The 22,857-nt window shown below is 49.2% G+C and overlaps 2 protein-coding genes across 2 annotated transcripts; one reads left to right on the top strand and one right to left on the bottom strand.

Moving 5' to 3' along the window:
* Positions 1–13,124: 13,124 nt before the first annotated feature.
* LOC118516784 lies at positions 13,125–18,855 on the bottom strand. Its single transcript, XM_036062677.1, has 2 exons — positions 16,747–18,855; positions 13,125–14,308 (listed from the first exon to the last, which is right to left on the bottom strand). Exons 1-2 carry the CDS (start codon positions 17,944–17,946, stop codon positions 14,288–14,290), a joined length of 1,221 nt encoding a protein of 406 aa, XP_035918570.1. The 5' UTR covers positions 17,947–18,855; the 3' UTR covers positions 13,125–14,287.
* Positions 18,856–19,527: 672 nt separating this feature from the next.
* Positions 19,528–22,169, top strand: LOC118516788 (mucin-5AC-like). Its single transcript, XM_036062682.1, has 2 exons — positions 19,528–20,915; positions 21,126–22,169. The coding sequence occupies exons 1-2, from the start codon at positions 19,612–19,614 to the stop codon at positions 21,223–21,225; spliced, it is 1,404 nt and encodes a 467-aa protein (XP_035918575.1). The 5' UTR covers positions 19,528–19,611; the 3' UTR covers positions 21,226–22,169.
* Positions 22,170–22,857: the final 688 nt, after the last annotated feature.

Raw genomic sequence — 22,857 nt, 5'->3', positions numbered from 1 at the left:
TCCGTGTCTGTCGCTTACCAGAGGGAATCTTGATTAATTGTCTTCTACAATTAAACTTCCGGTTTGTCAACAGTCTTGCGTAGAAGCTCAATTTGGAACGGCCTTCTGCCAATCCAGTCCCGCTAGTGTTGATTCAGTGCCGTGGGTTTTGCCGCCGTGATAATTGTGATAGTGATTTGATTGCCGTGCCTTTAATTAAATTGCCTTCTGCGACAATTGCCGTCGGGTTTTGTGTTAAATTAATTTTGGAATGTCTATTAAAATCCCCCGACGGCAAAATTTTATGCGGTGGTTTTTTATTGAGTTGCCTTCTGCGACAAAGTTCCGACGGCTTTTTGCATTTGATTAGTTTTCGATAGTTTCTTAATTCGCCCGTCGGAACAGGTTTTTTAATTGTGATTTTTATTAAGCTGCCTTCTGCGACATCCTTCCGACGGCTTTTGGGTTAGATTTTCCTTTATTAATTCCCGTCGGAAGTGCTCTCTCTTATTTGATTAATTAATTAAATTCTTTCTTTTAATCGCCTTCTGCGAATCACGGCTTGCATTTATCAAATCAGTGGCGTTACGGTGCAGTGTCATTTGTGTAGTGAAGTGGGAGGCCTCCGTGTCTGTCGCTTACCACAGGGAATCTTGATTAATTGTCATCTACAATTAAACTTCCGGTTTGTCGACAGTCTTGCGTAGAAGCTCAATTTGGAACGGCCTTCTGCCAATCCAGTCCTGCCAGAGTGTTAAATAGTGTCGTGTTTCTTGTGTGTTTGCTGGGATTTGCGGTTTCATCGGACAACGTGTTGGCTGAAAAGCGAAGCACTCCTCCAGCGATAGCATTTCATCAAACCGGCAAGTCTAGGCATATAAGAGTAGAGATTTATTTGTATCATCAAAAGTAGCCGAACGCATATAATTGTTCATCTGTGTAGAATTATCAGACCCTCTCCCGTAAAGTTCGTTGTCTATTTTTTTTTCTCGTACCGTATACGCACTCAGAAACCACACTTTAAAAAAACCCAACGTACCCAGTAGCGTAAAAACCCCTTCTTACCTTTAAAATATTTTCCATGTCCCAACCAGGGTTAAACCCCGTTTTTTAAACCTGACAATTTAATTTCCAACGTCCGTACAGGAGTTAAACCCACTTTTTCCATTTCCTGTCCCACCCTGCGTAAACAATATTTTCTGTGTCCGTTAAACTTATTTTGCTACCCCTGTACCTGTGTTCATTCACAACACACCATCTGCACACCAACAGGCACAACTTTTTCTTCCGTGCACACCACCAGCACATCAGCAGGTGGATTTTTTCCCGTGCACCATCTACGCATGCGCAAATTTCTACCCGTGTACCTGTCTGGAAAAAACCCGTTAGCGTTACAAATTTCCCCCGTACCCGTCAACGTAGACCACATATATTCTCGCTTTCTACCTCCCCCACCATCCTTAGCGAAGTATTATCTCAAGCTCCGTAGATCACCCGTAATACCATCTTCCTTCCCACTCTCGTTTTGGAAAGTCCAACCTTCTGTTAAAATAACTGTCCCGTTGAATTCAAATCTGAACAAATTTAACCAAAAAATCTTTTAAATCCTCAAACTCGCGTTAATCCTTTCAACATTGCTTTTTCCCATAAATCCATATCCAAACCACCTAATTAACAAATTAGCAAAATAAAAATAGTTGTTTGATAAAGAGCAAACAAAACCCGCTAAAGTCCACCTAACCCTCTCAACAAGCCCGTTATCCACGTTTTGTAGTGAAGTGGGAGGCCTGCGTGTCGGTCGACTTCCTCAAGGAACTTTGATTAATTGTCTTCTACAATTAAACTTCCGCTTTGTCGACAGTCTTGCGTAGAAGCCAAATTCGGAACGGCCTTCTGCCAATCCAGTCCCGCTAGTGTTGATTCAGTGCCGTGTGTTTTGCCGCCGTGATAATTGTGATAGTGATTTGATTGCCGTGCTTTTAATTAAGTTGCCTTCTGCGACAATTGCCGTCGGTTTTTGTGTTAAATTAGTTTTGAAGTATCTCTTAAAATCCCCCGACGGCAAAATTTTATGTTGTGGTTTAATTAAGTTGCCTTCTGCGACAAAGTTCCGACGGCTTTCTGCATTTGATTAGTTTTCGATTGTCTTCTTAACTCGCCCGTTGGAACAGGTTTTTTAATTGTGATTTTTATTAAGTTGCCTTCTGCGACATTCTTCCGACGGCTTTTGAGTTAGATTTTCGTTTATTAATTCCCGTCGGAAGTGCTCTCTCTTATTTGATTAATTAATTAAATTCTTTCTTTTAATCGCCTTCTGCGAACCACGGCTTGCGTTAATTGAATCAGCGGCGTTGCGTTACAAATTTTCTCCGTACCCGTCAACGTAGACCACATATTTTTTTGTCTTCTATCTCCCCCACCATCCTTAGCGAAGTATTATCTCAAGTTCCGTAGATCACCCGTAAAACCATCTTCCTTCCCACTCTCGTCTTGGAAATTCCAACTTTCTGTTAAAATAACTGTCCCGTTGAAGTCAAATCTAAACAAATTTAACCAAAAAATCTTTTAATTCTTCAAACTAGCGCTAATCCTTTCAACATTGTTGTTCCCCATAAATCCATATCCAAACCCTTAATTAACAAAAAAGCAACATAAAAATAGTTGTTTGATAAAGAGTAAACAAAACCCGCTAAAGCCCACCTAACCCTCTCAACAAGCCCGTTATCCATCTAACAACATATAAGTGTTCCCAGCATAAGACTTTATAATTGTGCCAATCAAAATATCACTTAAATTATCCCTCCTTCCTATAGCAGGCTTTTCCACACAATAGATCCCCCCTTCATTATCATTACTATTACTTTATTGATAACGGTTAAAAATCTCCGAATACAAGCCCTTTCCGTTATTACTCAATCATTACTACGCATCCCCCGCCTTCCAGAATTTTCCTTCTTTTTTACTAGAGGGAACTCTACTCTCTCTCTCTCTCTTTTGCTCTCACTTCTTTTCTATTTTTTTATTAATACAAACCACCCTTTCGTTATCCACCGACATCCAAAAAGCAAATATCTTCCTTCACCACTTTAGGGAATTCTTCTCTCTCTATCTCTCACTCTCTCCCCCATTAACCCAGATCACCCACTCTGTTCCAACTGACACATAAAATATCGATTATCCCTCTTCCAACAAGATTTCCTTTCTTGTCTTGTGGGGAATTATATTTTTACTCCTTGCCTCTTTCTTTCCTATTTATTCAAGCAATTTATTATGCGTCAACCGTCTTTCTAATAGCGATATACCTTCTTTCGCGATTTTCCTTTCCCCTTTTTCGAATTTTTGCTCCTTCTTGTGGTGGGAAAATCAATTCTTTCTTATTCTCATTCAGTTAAACAGGCAATTTTTCTGCATTAACCAACATATAAATAGCAATTTTCCACCTCTTAGCGAATTTCTTTTCTTTTCAGCGTTTTTATTCCTTCTTGCCTGCGATTTTCTTTCTGTTAAAGATTTCTCCATCATTTTCAGCCTTTTACTTTTGTTCTTTCTTTCGTGCGATTTTTTTGATTTCTAGCGATCTTTTCTATCTCTTCGGCAATTTTCTCCCTTCTTGTGTACATTTAAATTTCATTCAAGCGATTTTCCTTTCCTTTTCTGCAATCCTCTCCATTTCTTGTCGTGTAGGGAATTATTCTCTCTCTCTTTCTCTCTCTTCTTTCTTCTCACTCTCACTCGTTCTCCGAATAATTTGGGCCATTTATTCAGCTTCAACTGGCATCAAACAGCGATTTTCCTTCTTTCAGCAATTTTCTGTTTCTGCGATTTTTCTTCTTGCATACGATTTTTTCCGGTTTAGCGATTTTTTTCCCTTCTTTTCAGTGCTCTGCATTCATCTCATCTGCGATTTCTTTCTCTTTAGCATTTTTTTATTCTTCTTAGCGTTTGCTTCCTTCTTGCCTTTGATTTTCTTTCTTTTAGCGACTTCTTTCTTTTTAGCGTTCTTTCTTCCTTTCCTTCTGCTTTTTTTCCTCTTTTTAGCAATTTTCTCTTTCTTTTTGTGACCTTCTTTCTTTCCAGTCTGCGATCTCTCTCTTTCTCGTCCGGTAGGAAATTCCTTTTCTTTCTTTTCGTTCTCTCTCTCTCTCTCTCTCCTTTTTCTTTTCTCCCATCATGCCGACTATCACCAGAAGCGCCTCCAAGACAAGACTAACGGCATCCCCGGGTCGGCTGTCGGCACCACGCCGCATAGCCACCCGAAGACACTCGACGAATGGAGGTGTATCACCACTCCCGATAACCACCAGACAGGAAACCCTGTACACCCGACGGATGACGCGAGGCCCAATGCCGACCGGGACTGCCCCCACGACAGCTGGAACTTCTGCATCTGCGAGAAGAACCCTAGTTGGGGTGAGCATGGTACGCCGGTCGACATTGCAGCCGCTTATCGAGGTGGACACAGACGCAACCGACAAAACACCGACTGGACAAACGATAGAGACTTTCCTCGAGCGATACCCTACTGGCGGCCGACGGGTCAATCCGGTGGAGCGGGCAAGTGCTATGTTGACTGGTTTCGTGCGTACTATACGCGACGGCCAGAAAACTAGGGGCTTCCCTGCGCTGCCGAGGGACTGGGAGGCCGCCATCAGGTCCGTCCTCTTAGTACTGGCCGAGGTAATCGACGATAACAAAACAATGACCACGACAAAAAACACTTCGACATCGACTGACCCAGCCGAGCCTCTGACATGTGTGGAGGAGAGCGAGCTAGACCTTGTCGGGGGACCCGAGGAGCGGGGAGCCGAGGGAGATAAGGAGGTGGTGGCCGAGCCCCCAAACATGGAGGCCATGCCGCCCATTCCACCTCCAGCGGTTCCGCTGCCCCCGGGAATCTCGATGAACGAGCTTGCACTCACTCTGCACATGGCGGAGATAATCAGTGAGGCTAATACGGAACTCTTGAGGAAAATGGACAGCCTAACAAAATTGGCAAAAGCAATAGCAACAGGACAACAACCACATGACATAGGCACAACGACCGACTTGGCTAGCGAACAAGAACAAACACCAGACATCCCTCCAACCACAACGGACATCCCTCAGACGACAGACGACGCCACAACATCTGCAAAAACCGGACTGGAAACTAAACGCAGCAAGAAAAATAAGAAAAAGAACACCACGACCTCCACCCAGAAAAACGGGACCGACACGGAAAAGAAAAAGGACAACAAAAACGCAAACGGACAAACCCAGATCAAGGACAAGTCTCACGAACCCGAGGCCGAATGGACAAAGGTCATGAGCAAGCAGGCGAAGCGACGGGCTCGGAAGCAGCAACGCAAGCAGGAGGCCGCGGTTATTGCAGCAGCACAGTTACAAAAGCCGCAGCCGGAGCAGCAGCAGCCACCGAGGGAGCAACAGTCACCAAAACGCAGCAGTAGGCAGCCGGACGCGCTGGAGGTGGAAACCATCAACCCCACCACCCAGAAGGACATCATGCGTATTCTGCAGGAAAAGCTCGGGGATGACCGGCAGAAGGTCGTGCGCACGAGGACGAACTTCCAGGGGAATATTCTTCTGGAACTCTCCTGCACAGACCACGCGGAAACCCTGGAAATGTGGAAGAGGGTATCGGCTGCGCTGGAGGACAAGGCAAAAGTCCGACCAAGGACCCCCACAACCAGGCTGATCTGCACCAACATCCCCCCAAGCAGCTCAAACGAGGAGATTGCCACGGACCTGAGCGCCGCCCTGGGAGTGACGCTGTACGCGGAATAGATCAGCACCGCCAATTCCAGCTACGGAACGCTAGTAGCGTTCTTCGGCTGTCCGGAAGCGGCGGTTACAGATGCGGTTCTGCAAAATCAGCACGTCATCGGGTTCAGTCGGTGCTGTCGGCTGAAGAAGGTGGAGGCGAAGCGCCAGTGCTACCGCTGCTACGAGTACGGCCACATTGCGTCCCACTGCCGTGGAAAGGACCGGTCGAGCAAATGCCATCGCTGCGCAGAACCAAAACACACGGGACAGTGTGTTAAGGAGCGGAAGTGCCTAGTCTGCAAGGGCCCGGAAGCAATCGGGCACTCGTTTGGACAGCGCCAGTGCCGCCAAGTAGGAGACGTAGTACCTTCACGGCCCAACCGGCGCGCCTAAGGTCCTCCAACAGAACCTGAACCACAGCCAGCTGGCCCAGGACATGCTGCTGCAGACGGCCCGAACGGAGGGCCACGACCTCTTGCTGCTCTCAGATCCATACCGGATCCCAGAGAACAATAGCAACTGGGTGGTGGACCCGACGGGCAGAGTCGCAGCGGTTTCAACAGGAAGATACCCCATCCAGCGCATCATCGAGAACCGGCGGGACAGCTTCGTCGTGGTGGAGATGCGCGGCATTGTGTTCTGCTCTGTATATCTACCTCCTGTGGGTCCCAATGCGACGATAGAAGACTACAGACGTAAGTGGACTGAAATAGCGTCTGTGATTCCACGCAACCGGGACACCGTGATCGGCGGAGACGTCAACGCCTGGTCAGGAGCGTGGGGAATGGAGCGTAGGAGCAACGATGGAGAGCGAGTGCACAGGGGAGCAATCGTGATGGACGCAGCGGCTTCGCTCGAACTGGTCCTGTTGAACCGGGGTAACCGGCCAACATGGGTCAGCCACAGTGGCCGCAGCTCCATTGTCGACGTAACCTTTTGTAGCAGGTCTCTCGTGGGCGACAACAACTGGCGAGTCTGCGACGAAAATCCGAGCGACCACAACACCATCAAGTTTACGGTTGGGAGGACGACGGCACAGACAAGCACTGGTCGAGGACAGCAACAGGCAACGGAGGGCAGATGGGCAACTCGGTTCTTCAACGAGGACCTGTTCGTCGAGATCATGGGGTCGCTAGACATCCATGACCGTACTCTAATGGCAGATGAGCTGACGCAAGCAATGTCCACAGCGTGCGACGCCACAATGCCGCGACTGCCGGCAGCCAGAGGGGGAAGACGATCAGTGTACTGGTGGAATGACGAGATTGCCCAGTTACGACGGACCTACATCGGAATGCGCAGAAGACTACGCAGAGCCCGAACGGACGAACAACGAGACGAAAGGCGGCCGGCCTATACTGCAGCGAGGGCAGCACTGGATCGAGCGGTCAAGGCCAGCAAGAAGGCCAGCAACGACGAGTTGCCCGAACAGCTGGGGCCTCACGGATTCGGGCCCGGCTACAAAATCAAGAAGCAGCAATGGGAAGGAGCTCGCGTGCCTATGGAACGGGATCCCACTAAACTGCGCCACATCGTCGGGGAGCTCTTTCCAGAGCGGCCACCTATGGAGTGGCCAACATTGGCAGAATGGACGGATCAGGACTCGGAGCGGGATCCAGTTACTGAGGACGAGTTGGTGAGCATTGCAAAATCGCTCAACCCACAGCGCGCCCCCGGTGATGATAACATCCCAAACGTGGCCCTGATAACAGCGATGAAGGCTTTTCCCGGCGTCTTCAGGAGAACGTTCCAGCACTACATTAACTGCGGCCACTTCCCGGAGGAATGGAAAAGGCAACGATTGGTGCTGTTCTCCAAGGCAGGGAAACCACCCGGGGAGCCGTCGTCGTACCGGCCAATCTGTCTGCTGAGCGTCCTTGGTAAAGTGCTTGAGCGACTCATACAGAGCAGGCTCACGGATCATCTCGATGCCACGGGAGGACTGGCTGATGCTCAGTATGGATTCCGGAAAGGACGCTCCACTATGGACGCCATCAACAGGGTGCTCGCCAACGGAAGAGTTGCGCTGGACAAGAAGCGCAAAGGCGACCGACTGTGTGCGATGGTGACAATCGACGTGAAGAACGCCTTCAACATGGCCAACTGGACAGCGATTGGAGAAGCTCTGCAGAGAAGAAACACGCCACCGTACCTTCAGGCGATGCTGCGGAACTACTTCGTCAATCGCACACTCCACTACGAGACGGATGAAGGGCTGGTTTCGCAACCAGTGTCGGCTGGTGTTCCGCAGGGTTCGGTTTTAGGACCAACACTCTGGAACGTCATGTACGACGATCTTCTCCGTGTGGAGTTGTCCGGGAAGCGGGCGGACATCATCGGATTTGCTGACGACGTGGCCTTCACCCTCATCGGTAGAGATACGCAGGAAGTCAGCGACCATGCTACGAGGAACCTTGAGACGATCGAGCGCTGGATGAGCGGAGTTGGTCTACAGCTGGCCCACCAAAAGACCGGCTACATGATCTTCTGCACCCATCACAACCCGCAGATAGGCCAACTGACTGCGGGTGGGCACACGATTAACTCGGAGGAATCGCTCAAGTACCTAGGGGTCGAACTCTGCCGCAAACAGCACCACGGCCGGCATCTGGAGAAGGTGTGCACCAAGGCATCTCGAATAACGAATGCCCTGACCGCCTTGATGCCGAACAAATGTGGACCGAAGAGCAGCAGAAGGAGACCGCTGGTCAACGTGGGGAACAGCATCGTACGCTATGCGGCACCGGCGTGGGGACAGTCACTTCTTCAAAAGGAGATCCATCGCACCACGATCCAGAGGACGCATCGGACAGGGGTGCTTCGAGTTGCCAGCGCCTTTCAGACGACCTCATACGACGCCGCATGTGTGGTTGCTAGTACCATCCCGTTAGTTCTTCTCCTAGAGGAGGACATACGCTGCCACGACGAGAAGGCAGCGCGGGGCGGTCCAGCACCGGGAATACGAGAACGGCAGCGTGAGGAGACGCTGAGACGCTGGCAGCAACAGTGGACAGCTGGAGCAGAACAACAGAGAGCGCCGGGTTTGAAGACGAGGAGAATGATCCCAGACATTATGTCCTGGGTGAAACGCAAGCACGGAGAAGTTGACTTTTACGTTTCCCAACTATTTACAGGTCATGGATTTCTCCGGAGCTACTTCGTCGACAAAGGCATCCTGGACGGCTCGCCAAACTGCCCGGTGTGTGAAAACACCGTGGAGGATGTCGAGCATGTCATGTTTCACTGTCCACGGTTCGCTCGGGCACAGCAGGAGATGCAACAGCAGTGCCACACCCGCCTCACGATGAACAATCTAGCGGCGGAAATGTGTGCAAGCAGCAGTACATGGGAGGCGGTTCGAACTGCCGCTCGGACGATCTTCAAAACACTTCAACTGAGGTGGAATGAGGAGAGTCCGCCAACGGCAAGACGACGGCGACAACATCGACAGTGGACGAGAGAGCAAGCTGGGCATTAATAACTTCCTCTTTTCCACAACATAGGACACCAAATTTGGATGCAGCAGCGGCAGCGACGAGTAACCAGGGCCTTTGCTTGAGCAAAAACCCGCCCGGTAGTTACGGCAACGGACGAGCGGATTGGAGCAGCACTGGCAGAAGGAAGACGCGAAGCAGCAGCAGCAGCACAGACAACTAGGACGACAACAACAGCAAGGGTGCACAGCACACACGTCCCTACATGGAGTACTTCGCACTTCAGCGCATCGGCAGGGGTCGGATCAGGTCGAGGAGTGGTTTAGTGAGGTCCCACCGGTTGCCAAGTCCGCTTCTCGGAACTGGTGTCACGGTGAATCCCACATAACCCAGATCGGGGAGCACTGTCATGCCGTGACATGCCCCCGTGACGGTGTACCTTTTGAAGGTTCCCTCCCCGTAAACAAAAAAAAAAAAAAAAAAAAAAAAAAAAAAAAAAAGGTAGCCAAATGCCAACAATAGCAACTGGGTGGTGGACCCGACGGGCAGAGTCGCAGCGGTTTCAACAGGAAGATACCCCATCCAGCGCATCATCGAGAACCGGCGGGACAGCTTCGTCGTGGTGGAGATGCGCGGCATTGTGTTCTGCTCTGTATATCTACCTCCTGTGGGTCCCAATGCGACGATAGAAGACTACAGACGTAAGTGGACTGAAATAGCGTCTGTGATTCCACGCAACCGGGACACCGTGATCGGCGGAGACGTCAACGCCTGGTCAGGAACGTGGGGAATGGAGCGTAGGAGCAACGATGGAGAGCGGGTGCACAGGGGAGCAATCGTGATGGACGCAGCGGCTTCGCTCAAACTGGTCCTGTTGAACCGGGGTAACCGGCCAACATGGGTCAGCCACAGTGGCCGCAGCTCCATTGTCGACGTAACCTTTTGTAGCAGGTCTCTCGTGGGCGACAACAACTGGCGAGTCTGCGACGAAAATCCGAGCGACCATAACACCATCAAGTTTACGGTTGGGAGGACGACGGCACAGACAAGCACTGGTCGAGGACAGCAACAGGCAACGGAGGGCAGATGGGCAACTCGGTTCTTCAACGAGGACCTGTTCGTCGAGATCATGGGGTCGTTAGACATCCATGACCGTACTCTAATGGCAGATGAGCTGACGCAAGCAATGTCCACAGCGTGCGACGCCACAATGCCGCTACTGCCGGCAGCCAGAGGGGGAAGACGATCAGTGTACTGGTGGAATGACGAGATTGCCCAGTTACGACGGACCTACATCGGAATGCGCAGAAGACTACGCAGAGCCCGAACGGACGAACAACGAGACGAAAGGCGGCCGGCCTATACTGCAGCGAGGGCAGCACTGGATCGAGCGGTCAAGGCCAGCAAGAAGGCCAGCAGCGACGAGTTGCCCGAACAGCTGGGGCCTCACGGATTCGGGCCCGGCTACAAAATCAAGAAGCAGCAATGGGAAGGAGCTCGCGTGCCTATGGAACGGGATCCCACTAAACTGCGCCACATCGTCGGGGAGCTTTTTCCAGAGCGGCCACCTATGGAGTGGCCAACATTGGCAGAATGGACGGATCAGGACTCGGAGCGGGATCCAGTTACTGAGGACGAGTTGGTGAGCATTGCAAAATCGCTCAACCCACAGCGCGCCCCCGGTGATGATAACATCCCAAACGTGGCCCTGATAACAGCGATGAAGGCTTTTCCCGGCGTCTTCAGGAGAACGTTCCAGCACTACATTAACTGCGGCCACTTCCCGGAGGAATGGAAAAGGCAACGATTGGTGCTGTTCTCCAAGGCAGGGAAACCACCCGGGGAGTCGTCGTCGTACCGGCCAATCTGTCTGCTGAGCGTCCTTGGTAAAGTGCTTGAGCGACTCATACAGCGCAGGCTCACGGATCATCTCGATGCCACGGGAGGACTGGCTGATGCTCAGTATGGATTCCGGAAAGGACGCTCCACTATGGACGCCATCAACAGGGTGCTCGCCAACGGAAGAGTTGCGCTGGACAAGAAGCGCAAAGGCGACCGACTGTGTGCGATGGTGACAATCGACGTGAAGAACGCCTTCAACATGGCCAACTGGACAGCGATTGGAGAAGCTCTGCAGAGAAGAAACACGCCACCGTACCTTCAGGCGATGCTGCGGAACTACTTCGTCAATCGCACACTCCACTACGAGACGGATGAAGGGCTGGTTTCGCAAACAGTGTCGGCTGGTGTTCCGCAGGGTTCGGTTTTAGGACCAACACTCTGGAACGTCATGTACGACGATCTTCTCCGTGTGGAGTTGTCCGGGAAGCGGGCGGACATCATCGGATTTGCTGACGACGTGGCCTTCACCCTCATCGGTAGAGATACGCAGGAAGTCAGCGACCATGCTACGAGGAACCTTGAGACGATCGAGCGCTGGATGAGCGGAGTTGGTCTACAGCTGGCCCACCAAAAGACCGGCTACATGATCTTCTGCACCCATCACAACCCGCAGATAGGCCAACTGACTGCGGGTGGGCACACGATTAACTCGGAGGAATCGCTCAAGTACCTAGGGGTCGAACTCTGCCGCAAACAGCACCACGGCCGGCATCTGGAGAAGGTGTGCACCAAGGCATCTCGAATAACGAATGCCCTGACCGCCTTGATGCCGAACAAATGTGGACCGAAGAGCAGCAGAAGGAGACCGCTGGTCAACGTGGGGAACAGCATCGTACGCTATGCGGCACCGGCGTGGGGACGGTCACTTCTTCAAAAGGAGATCCATCGCACCACGATCCAGAGAACGCATCGGACAGGGGTGCTTCGAGTTGCCAGCGCCTTTCAGACGACCTCATACGACGCCGCCTGTGTGGTTGCTAGTACCATCCCGTTAGTTCTTCTCCTAGAGGAGGACATACGCTGCCACAACGAGAAGGCAGCGCGGGGCGGTCCAGCACCGGGAATACGAGAACGGCAGCGTGAGGAGACGCTGAGACGCTGGCAGCAACAGTGGACAGCTGGAGCAGAACAACAGAGAGCGCCGGGTTTGAAGACGAGGAGAATGATCCCAGACATTATGTCCTGGGTGAATCGCAAGCACGGAGAAGTTGACTTTTACGTTTCCCAACTATTTACAGGTCATGGATTTCTCCGGAGCTACTTCGTCGACAAAGGCATCCTGGACGGCTCGCCAAACTGCCCGGTGTGTGAAAACACCGTGGAGGATGTCGAGCATGTCATGTTTCACTGTCCACGGTTCGCTCGGGCACAGCAGGAGATGCAACAGCAGTGCCACACCCGCCTCACGATGAACAATCTAGCGGCGGAAATGTGTGCAAGCAGCAGTACATGGGAGGCGGTTCGAACTGCCGCTCGGACGATCTTCAAAACACTTCAACTGAGGTGGAATGAGGAGAGTCCGCCAACGGCAAGACGACGGCGACAACATCGACAGCGGAAGAGAGAGCAAGCTGGGCACTAATAACTTCCTCTTTTCCACAACATAGGACACCAAATTTGAATGCAGCAGCGGCAGCGACGAGTAACCAGGGCCTTTGCTTGAGCAAAAACCCACCCGGTAGTTACGGCAACGGACGAGCGGATTGGAGCAGCACTGGCAGAAGGAAGACGCGAAGCAGCAGCAGCAGCACAGACAACTAGGACGACAACAACAGCAAGGGTGCACAGCACACACGTCCCTACATGGAGTACTTCGCACTTCAGCGCATCGGCAGGGGTCGGATCAGGTCGAGGAGTGGTTTAGTGAGGTCCCACCGGTTGCCAAGTCCGCTTCTCGGGCCTGGTGTCACGGTGAATCCCACATAACCCAGATCGGGGAGCACTGTCATGCCGTGACATGCCCCCGTGACGGTGTACCTTTTGAAGGTTCCCTCCCCGTAAACAAAAAAAAAAAAAAAAAAAAAAAAAGGTAGCCAAATGCCAATCTGAACAAATTTAACCAAAAATCTATTAAATCCTCAAACTACCGCCAATTCTTTCAACATTGTTTTTCCCCATAAATCCATATCCAAACCCCTTACTTAACAAATTAGCAAAATAAAAATAGTTGTTTGATAAAGAGCAAACAAAACCCGCTAAAGTCCACCTAACCCTCTCAACAAGCCCGTTTTCCACCTAACAAACATATAAGTGTTCCCAGTGTAAGCAACGGTAAAACGCAAATAAATATATTTCGGAAGATGAATAAAAGGACCGAAGGCAGAAGTCCGACTCAAACAACGGTCTTGTCCGTTCGGCAGGTGGTTTCCGAATGTTCCACCGCGATGACGTTTCCTCTATTTTTTATTTTGACGTTTCTGACATTTCGAAATGTGTACAAGGTTGTTACAAAATAAGGTTCTTAAATTATAGAAGCCTACAGCTCGGCTATCCTGACACTTAAATTGTCCTCAATTTTAATTCATAGACAACTTCCTCAGTTTTCTTTATCGCATTCGCAAGGTTCACTCCATTTCTTAAGCTTATTTGGTTCTATTACGCCATCATAAGGCAATTGAGTTACTTGACAGCCTTCGATGTCCCTAATGACATAGCGATCGTTAGATAAAACCTTATGTACTACATACGGGCCCTTATATTTAGGGATCAGTTTCTTGTTATGGGCAGTACTGTTGTCAATATTACGTATTACTACATAGTCGCCAACTTTATATGTAACGGCAGGTTTATGGATTTTCCGAAAATATTCTTCATTCAATCGCTGAGACTTGGTAATGTTATTTGAAGCTTCTGTACGAATATCATTTAAGTCTTGGCGCTCAACTCCGCGGCGATCATCCAAAAATTCTTCTAGTTCATCAACAAGATGTCCACGTTGTTGAATGCCAAACAAAAGTATAGAGGGGGGGAATTTTGTACTGGAATGGACAGTATTGTTTAAAGCACATTCGGCGTCTATTAAATGTAGATTCCAATCATCGTGTTCGTGAGAATCGGAGAGTTTGCTTAATATGGGTCGAATCACCCGGTTGACCCTTTCAACCTGCCCGTTGGCCTGTGGTGACGCAGTAGCATTCAGGATGTGCTCTATTTGCTGTGATTCTAAGAAGTTCTTAAAATAGTTCGATGTAAAACAGGTGCCACGGTCACTAATAATCCTTTTGGGTCGGCTATAATAAGAAAAGTACTGTTTTAGTGCGTTGCATGCCTCTTGACTACCCGTAGAACGAGTCGCGTAGAGTTTCGTGAGCTTTGTGAATGCATCAATGACAACTAAAATATATTTCTTTTTAGATTTGGTGAGTGGCAAGGGTCCAAGATGATCTATGTGGAGCGTGTCAAAAGGTAAAGCAACCTTCGGTATACTATGGAGGTTCTGATAATTAGTTTTTGTTGGGGCAGAATATATGATACACTTTAAACAGTTCTTAATAAAATTTTCAACTTTTCTTTTCATGGAGGGGAACCAATAATGAGAGTCAATTTTGGAGCATGTTTTGTCAACCGATAAATGACCTATTTTCTCGTGGGTGTGACGGATGATGTTGTCCACCATTTCCTGAGGAACATAAAATTGAATCCCTTTTGAGGCTGACTGGTGATACACAAAACCATCTTGCAACACAAACCCCGGTATATCTTGCTGTTCTAGTTTGCACTTCAAATCTTCAATAGTAGGGTCCCGAGTTTGAGCTATTCGCAATTGGAAATCAATATCGAGCTCACTGATAGCTCCAATAGCCACAGTTCGACTCAAAGCATCTACATGAGCCATAGAAGAGCCTGAGCGATGTTGTATGCTGTAATCGTAGTTCTCCAGAAAGAGAGACCACCGTGCGATTTTAGCGGAAGCGTTACGATTTTTGAGCGTCTGAACAAGGGAATTGCAATCCGTGATTATTTTAAGAGGTAAACCATGAACATATGTATGGAAACGCTTTAGCGCATAAATAACAGAGAGAGTCTCCAATTCATAACTATGAAGTTTCGACTCTTCTTTGGAAGTAGTCTTAGAGAAATATGCTACAGGGTGTAGTTTTCCGTCACTTTGTTTTTGCAAAAGTACTGCACCGAAACCGAATGAACTTGCATCGCAATGCAATTCTGTCTCATACTTCGGATTGAATATAGCCAACACAGGAGACTCAACTAGCTTTTGGCGAAGGGTATGGAATGCCTCAACACAAGGAGTATTAAACACGAATGGAACATCTTTCTGAAGAAGACCAGTAAGAGGTTTGGCGATATGCGAAAATGATGGTACAAATCTGCGAAAGTAAGAAAAGAGGCCCAAGCATCTTCTCAATTGTTTAACGTTAGTGGGCATAGGATAATTGACAATGGATGCAAGGTGTTTTTCACTAGGTCGAATACCGGAGGCACTGGCATCATAGCCAAGATACTCTAGCCGCGTGTGAGCAAGTTTGCATTTGTCTATTCTAAGCTCTAAACCATTCTGCTTAAGCTTTTTCAGAACATCACTTAACGTCTCAAAGTGAGAGTGGAAATCGTTGGAGGCAATTATGATGTCATCTAAATAAACGACCAGTTTATCAGCCTCGATAAATTCGCGTAAAATTGAGTTTATGAATCTTTGGAAATCCGCCGGGGCATTTTTAAGTCCGAAAGGCATCTTTAAATATTCGTATTGCCCATCAGGCGTTACGAAGGATGTGTACTTAACCGAACTCGGGTCCATCTTAATCTGATGGAATCCGCTTTTTAGGTCTAGCAAACTAAAAATACGTTTACCGCTGAGATGCTCGAGACATGATTCAATTAAAGGTAGTGGAAAGTTGTCCCTCACAGTAACTTTGTTTAAGGGCCTGTAATCGATGCACATACGTACTTCTCCATTTTTCTTCCGAACTAGTACCAAAGGGGAAGCATATGGGGAGTTACTTGGTCTTATAATCTTTTCATTTAGTAATCTATTAACTATCTCCCGCACTTGATTCCTTTCCCCATAGGAAAGTCTGCGAGGCTTTGTATAAATGGGTGTGTCGTGAATAAGATTGATCTTCATACTATAATCAGGTTGTACTATGTTCTCGCTGGGATAATTATTGTAATTTTCATAAAAAGCAGTCAAAATGGCAGAATATTCCATAGAGGTAAGTTCCTTTCCTATATCTAACACAATAGGGCTGTCAAATAAGTCGGCCGCACAAATGTGGCTAAAAGGATTCGTAATGGGTGCCATTTTTGGAGACTCACAGGGCTTAGGTAGTTTAACAGACTCTAAGTAACCTTCTAATATTCTAGATGGTTGTAAGGGCGATGAACTTGCGTAATGCGTAAGAAATATTCTTAATTTCCTTAAAAGATCCCGACCTATAATAAGGGGCCAAGGCATACTTTTGTCAGGTAGGATTATAAGTGAATGTTTAACGTTATAATTACGAAGTTGGATCTTGCATTCCACTTGACCACAAGTAGGAAGCACGGAATTGCCTAATCCTCGAAATACTGAAGGGATGGGTGGATTGGAAATATTACAGGGCACTATACTAGCAGATACAAAACTTACAGGACTACCTGTATCAAGAAGTGAATTTACATGAATTCGTTTGCTCCAGTAACTTTTCGCATTAAAACTAACACATACCAGTTCGAGTTCGTTGAGCAGCACTTGGTCCGCTATTTCTTCGCTGAATTCTGCAACTTGCGGATGGTAAACTGCAGCTGACGTTACGGCTTTCGGGTTCTTGCACTCCCGGTGCGTATGACCCATTTGATGGCATTTGAAACACGACCCTTTTGGACGGTGCGGCATCGGACAATTGCTCTGATAATGACCGTATTGAGAGCAATTGAAACAACGGGGTGGCTCGTCTTTGTTATTCTTCCCATCTGGACGAAGAGGCACAGCAGCAGGTTTGCTGCAGAGGAACGATGGTGTAGAGGTAGTGCCGCGAGTTGCACGAATCGACTCGTATTTCCGCAACAAAACTTTGAGGTGCTCCAGCGATTCAGCAGCGAAACGTATTGCTGATGTGTTAATTGGGTCACCGATTCCGTCTATTATGATGTTGATTAGCTCCTCTTCCGGAATCACGGTGCCCGCAATTTGCTCCATCTCCAACACGTATCGAGTGATACTCTCGCGCTGTAACAGGCGTCTAGCTCTTAATTTTTTAAATACTTCTTCTACCGAAGGCTTCTTGGTAAAAGTTTTCAACAGTTTGTCTTTCAAATCAGCGTAAGAACGTGCGCCTGAGGTCTTGGCAAAAAGGGCTGCAGTGTCAGTAAGCAGGCGGCGCACACAGAAAAACTTCATTTCTGCATTCATAGGAAAAATGCTACATGCATGGTCGAATTCCTGGAACCATAGTTCCACTCCAACTCCATTTTCACCATCAAACTTTCCCACATAATCATCCAGATTAGGCACGTGTATTGGAAACTGCGTCGATAGCGGTGGTGGTGCTATTGAACAACATGGCGGTGCTGGCGGCATCGATGATGGTATTGGTGGTGGTGACGTCAGTAGCGGTGCTGATGCGGTGCTCGATGATTTCAAAATGGCGATTTTGCGACGAAGCTCAAGCACTTGTAACTCCTTTTCCAAGGCAGCTATTTCCGTTTCCGGCGCGTCGGTATCGGTCATCTTGTGAGTGTTCGCCTCGTCATCCGACTGCTTTATAGCCAAATCGATGTTAGCAACGCTTTCATTTAGCTCGGCCAAAGCGTCACTCATATGAAATGTCTGCTGGAAAAGTTGGCGGATTTGAGCAATTGTTGCGGTTGAGGGCACTAGCACATTGGCGTTCTCCAGCGCACACAACATTTCGTCTTTTGATGGCATGGCACTATCCCACTTCTGAGTTGTAAACAACGGTAAAACGCAAATAAATATATTTCGGAAGATGAATAAAAGGACCGAAGGCAGAAGTCCGACTCAAACAACGGTCTTGTCCGTTCGGCAGGTGGTTTCCGAATGTTCCACCGCGATGACGTTTCCTCTATTTTTTATTTTGACGTTTCTGACATTTCGAAATGTGTACAAGATTGTTACAAAATAAGGTTCTTAAATTATAGAAGCCTACACCAGCATAAGACTTTATAATTGTGTCAATCAAAATATCACTTAAATTATCCCCCTATCTATAGCAGGCTTTTCCACACCATAGATCCCCCCTTCATTATCATTACTATTACTTAATTGATCACGGTTAAAATACTCCGAACACAAGCCCTTTCCGATATTACTCAATCATAACTACGCATCTCTCGCCTTCCCAAATTTTTATTTTTTACTGGAGGGAACTCTACTCTCTCTCTCTCTCTTTTGCTCTCACTTCCTTTCTATTTTTTTTAATACAAACCACCCTTTCGTTATCCACCGACATCCAAAAAGCAAATATCTTCCTTCACCACTTTAGGGAATTCTTCTCTCTCTATCTCTCTCTCTTTCCCCCCCATTAACCCAGGTCACCCACTCAGTTCCAACTGACACATAAAATAGCGATTATCCCTCTTCCAACGTGATTTCCTTTTCTTGTCTTGTAAAGAATTATATTTTTACTCCTTGCCTCTTTCTTTCCTATTTATTCAAGCAATTTATTATGCGTCAACCGTCTTTCTAATAGCGATATACTTTCTTTCGCGATTTTCCTTTCCCCTTTTTCGAATTTTTACTCCTTCTTGTGGTGGGAAAATCAATGCTTTCTTATTCTCATTCAGTTAAACAGGCAATTTTTCTGCATTAACTGACATATAAATAGCAATTTTCCCTCTCTTAGCGAATTTCTTTTCTTTTCAGCGATTTTATTCCTTCTTGCCTGCGATTTTCCTTCTGTTAAAGATTTCTCCATCATTTTCAGCCTTTTACTTTTGTTCTTTCTTTCGTGCGATTTTTTTTGATTTCCAGCGATCTTTTCTATCTCTTCGGCAATTTTCTCCCTTCTTGTCTACATTTAAATTTCATTCAAGCGATTTTCCTTTCCTTTTCTGCAATCTTCTCCATTTCGTGTCGTGTAGGGAATTATTCTCTCTCTCTTTCTCTCTCTTCTTTTTTCTCACTCTCTCTCGTTCTCCGAATAATTCGGGCCATTTATTCAGCTTCAACTGGCATCAAACACCGATTTTCCTTCTTTTCAGCAATTTTCTGTTTCTGCGATTTTTCTTCTTGCATACGATTTTCTTCCGGTTTAGCGATTTTTTTTCCTTTCTTTCAGTGCTCTGCATTCATCTCATCTGCGATTTCTTTCTCTTTAGCAGTTTTCTTTCTTCTTAGCGTTTGCTTCCTTCTTGCCTTTGATTTTCATTCTTTTAGCGTCTTCTTTCTTTTTAGCGTTCTTTCTTCCTTTTCTTCTGCTTTTTTCCCTCTTTTTAGCAATTTTCTCTTTCTTTTTGTGACCTTCTTTCTTTCCAGTCTGCGATCTCTCTCTTTCTCGTCCGGTAGGAAATTCCTTTTCTTTCTTTTCGTTCTCTCTCTCTCTCTCTCTCTCCTTTTTCTTTTTCTCCCATCATGCCGACTATCACCAGAAGCGCCTCCAAGACAAGACTAACGGCATCCCCGGGTCGGCTGTCGGCACCACGCCGCATAGCCACCCGACGACACTCGACGAATGGAGGTGTATCACCACTCCCGATAACCACCAGACAGGAAACCCTGTACACCCGACGGATGACGCGAGGCTCAATGCCGACCGGGACTGCCCCCACGACAGCTGGAACTTCTGCATCTGCGAGAAGAACCCTAGTTGGGGTGAGCATGGTACGCCGGTCGACATTGCAGCCGGTTATCGAGGTGGACACAGACGCAACCGACAAAACACCGACTGGACAAACGATAGAGACTTTCCTCGAGCGATACCCTGCTGGCGGCCGACGGGTCAATCCGGTGGAGCGGGCAAGTGCTATGTTGACTGGTTTCGTGCGTACTATACGCGACGGCCAGAAAACTAGGGGCTTCTCTGCGCTGCCGAGGGACTGGGAGGCCGCCATCAGGTCCGTCCTCGTAGTACTGGCCGAGGTAATCGACGATAACAAAACAATGACCACGACAAAAAACACTTCGACATCGACTGACCCAGCCGAGCCTCTGACATGTGTGGAGGAGAGCGAGCTAGACCTTGTCGGGGGACCCGAGGAGCGGGGAGCCGAGGGAGATAAGGAGGTGGTGGCCGAGCCCCCAAACATGGAGGCCATGCCGCCCATTCCACCTCCAGCGGTTCCGCTGCCCCCGGGAATCTCGATGAACGAGCTTGCACTCACTCTGCACATGGCGGAGATAATCAGTGAGGCTAATACGGAACTCTTGAGGAAAATGGACAGCCTAACAAAATTGGCAAAAGCAATAGCAACAGGACAACAACCACATGACATAGGCACAACGACCGACTTGGCTAGCGAACAAGAACAAACACCAGACATCCCTCCAACCACAACGGACATCCCTCAGACGACAGACGACGCCACAACATCTGCAAAAACCGGACTGGAAACTAAACGCAGCAAGAAAAATAAGAAAAAGAACACCAAGACCTCACCCCAGAAAAACGGGACCGACACGGAAAGGAAAAAGGACAACAAAAACGCAAACGGACAAACCCAGATCAAGGACAAGTCTCACGAACCCGAGGCCGAATGGACAAAGGTCATGAGCAAGCAGGCGAAGCGACGGGCTCGGAAGCAGCAACGCAAGCAGGAGGCCGCGGTCATTGCAGCAGCTCAGTTACAAAAGCCGCAGCCGGAGCAGCAGCAGCCACCGAGGGAGCAACAGTCACCAAAACGCAGCAGTAGGCAGCCGGACGCGCTGGAGGTGGAAACCATCAACTCCACCACCCAGAAGGACATCATGCGTATTCTGCAGGAAAAGCTCGGGGATGACCGGCAGAAGGTCGTGCGCACGAGGACGAACTTCCAGGGGAATATTCTTCTGGAACTCTCCTGCACAGACCACGCGGAAACCCTGGAAATGTGGAAGAGGGTATCGGCTGCGCTGGAGGACAAGGCAAAAGTCCGACCAAGGACCCCCACCACCAGGCTGATCTGCACCAACATCCCCCCAAGCTGCTCAAACGAGGAGATCGCCACGGACCTGAGCGCCGCCCTGGGAGTGACGCTGTACGCGGAATAGATCAGCACCGCCAATTCCAGCTACGGAACGCTAGTAGCGTTCTTCGGCTGTCCGGAAGCGGCGGTTACAGATGCGGTTCTGCAAAATCAGCACGTCATCGGGTTCAGTCGGTGCTGTCGGCTGAAGAAGGTGGAGGCGAAGCGCCAGTGCTACCGCTGCTACGAGTACGGCCACATTGCGTCCCACTGCCGTGGAAAGGACCGGTCGAGCAAATGCCATCGCTGCGCAGAACCAAAACACACGGGACAGTGTGTTAAGGAGCGGAAGTGCCTAGTCTGCAAGGGCCCGGAAGCAATCGGGCACTCGTTTGGACAGCGCCAGTGCCGCCAAGTAGGAGACGTAGTACCTTCACGGCCCAACCGGCGCGCCTAAGGTCCTCCAACAGAACCTGAACCACAGCCAGCTGGCCCAGGACATGCTGCTGCAGACGGCCCGAACGGAGGGCCACGACCTCTTGCTGCTCTCAGATCCATACCGGATCCCAGAGAACAATAGCAACTGGGTGGTGGACCCGACGGGCAGAGTCGCAGCGGTTTCAACAGGAAGATACCCCATCCAGCGCATCATCGAGAACCGGCGGGACAGCTTCGTCGTGGTGGAGATGCGCGGCATTGTGTTCTGCTCTGTATATCTACCTCCTGTGGGTCCCAATGCGACGATAGAAGACTACAGACGTAAGTGGACTGAAATAGCGTCTGTGATTCCACGCAACCGGGACACCGTGATCGGCGGAGACGTCAACGCCTGGTCAGGAGCGTGGGGAATGGAGCGTAGGAGCAACGATGGAGAGCGGGTGCACAGGGGAGCAATCGTGATGGACGCAGCGGCTTCGCTCGAACTGGTCCTGTTGAACCGGGGTAACCGGCCAACATGGGTCAGCCACAGTGGCCGCAGCTCCATTGTCGACGTAACCTTTTGTAGCAGGTCTCTCGTGGGCGACAACAACTGGCGAGTCTGCGACGAAAATCCGAGCGACCATAACACCATCAAGTTTACGGTTGGGAGGACGACGGCACAGACAAGCACTGGTCGAGGACAACAACAGGCAACGGAGGGCAGATGGGCAACTCGGTTCTTCAACGAGGACCTGTTCGTCGAGATCATGGGGTCGTTAGACATCCATGACCGTACTCTAATGGCAGATGAGCTGACGCAAGCAATGTCCACAGCGTGCGACGCCACAATGCCGCGACTGCCGGCAGCCAGAGGGGGAAGACGATCAGTGTACTGGTGGAATGACGAGATTGCCCAGTTACGACGGACCTACATCGGAATGCGCAGAAGACTACGGAGAGCCCGAACGGACGAACAACGAGACGAAAGGCGGCCGGCCTATACTGCAGCGAGGGCAGCACTGGATCGAGCGGTCAAGGCCAGCAAGAAGGCCAGCAGCGACGAGTTGCCCGAACAGCTGGGACCTCACGGATTCGGGCCCGGCTACAAAATCAAGAAGCAGCAATGGGAAGGAGCTCGCGTGCCTATGGAACGGGATCCCACTAAACTGCGCCACATCGTCGGGGAGCTCTTTCCAGAGCGGCCACCTATGGAGTGGCCAACATTGGCAGAATGGACGGATCAGGACTCGGAGCGGGATCCAGTTACTGAGGACGAGTTGGTGAGCATTGCAAAATC

The sequence above is a fragment of the Anopheles stephensi genome, unplaced genomic scaffold (genome assembly GCF_013141755.1).
Source record: "Anopheles stephensi strain Indian unplaced genomic scaffold, UCI_ANSTEP_V1.0 ucontig393, whole genome shotgun sequence".
Classification (NCBI taxonomy): Eukaryota; Metazoa; Arthropoda; class Insecta; order Diptera; family Culicidae; genus Anopheles; species Anopheles stephensi.
The sequence above is the reverse complement of the archived record's forward strand: the minus strand, read 5'-3'. Positions and strand labels throughout refer to the sequence as shown.

What these genes read in the sequence shown, in the direction of transcription:
- LOC118516784 (XM_036062677.1), bottom strand. Translation starts at nt 17,946, where the DNA reads ATGCCATCAAAAGACGAAATGTTGTGTGCGCTGGAGAACGCCAATGTG. An exon ending in TGCTCAACGAACTCGAACTG is followed by an intron (nt 14,309 to 16,746) that starts GTATGTGTTAGT and finishes TTCTTATTATAG; the next exon opens with CCGACCCAAAAGGATTATTA.
- LOC118516788 (XM_036062682.1), top strand. Translation starts at nt 19,612, where the DNA reads ATGCCGACTATCACCAGAAGCGCCTCCAAGACAAGACTAACGGCATCC. An exon ending in GACGCGCTGGAGGTGGAAAC is followed by an intron (nt 20,916 to 21,125) that starts CATCAACTCCAC and finishes AAGGACCCCCAC; the next exon opens with CACCAGGCTGATCTGCACCA.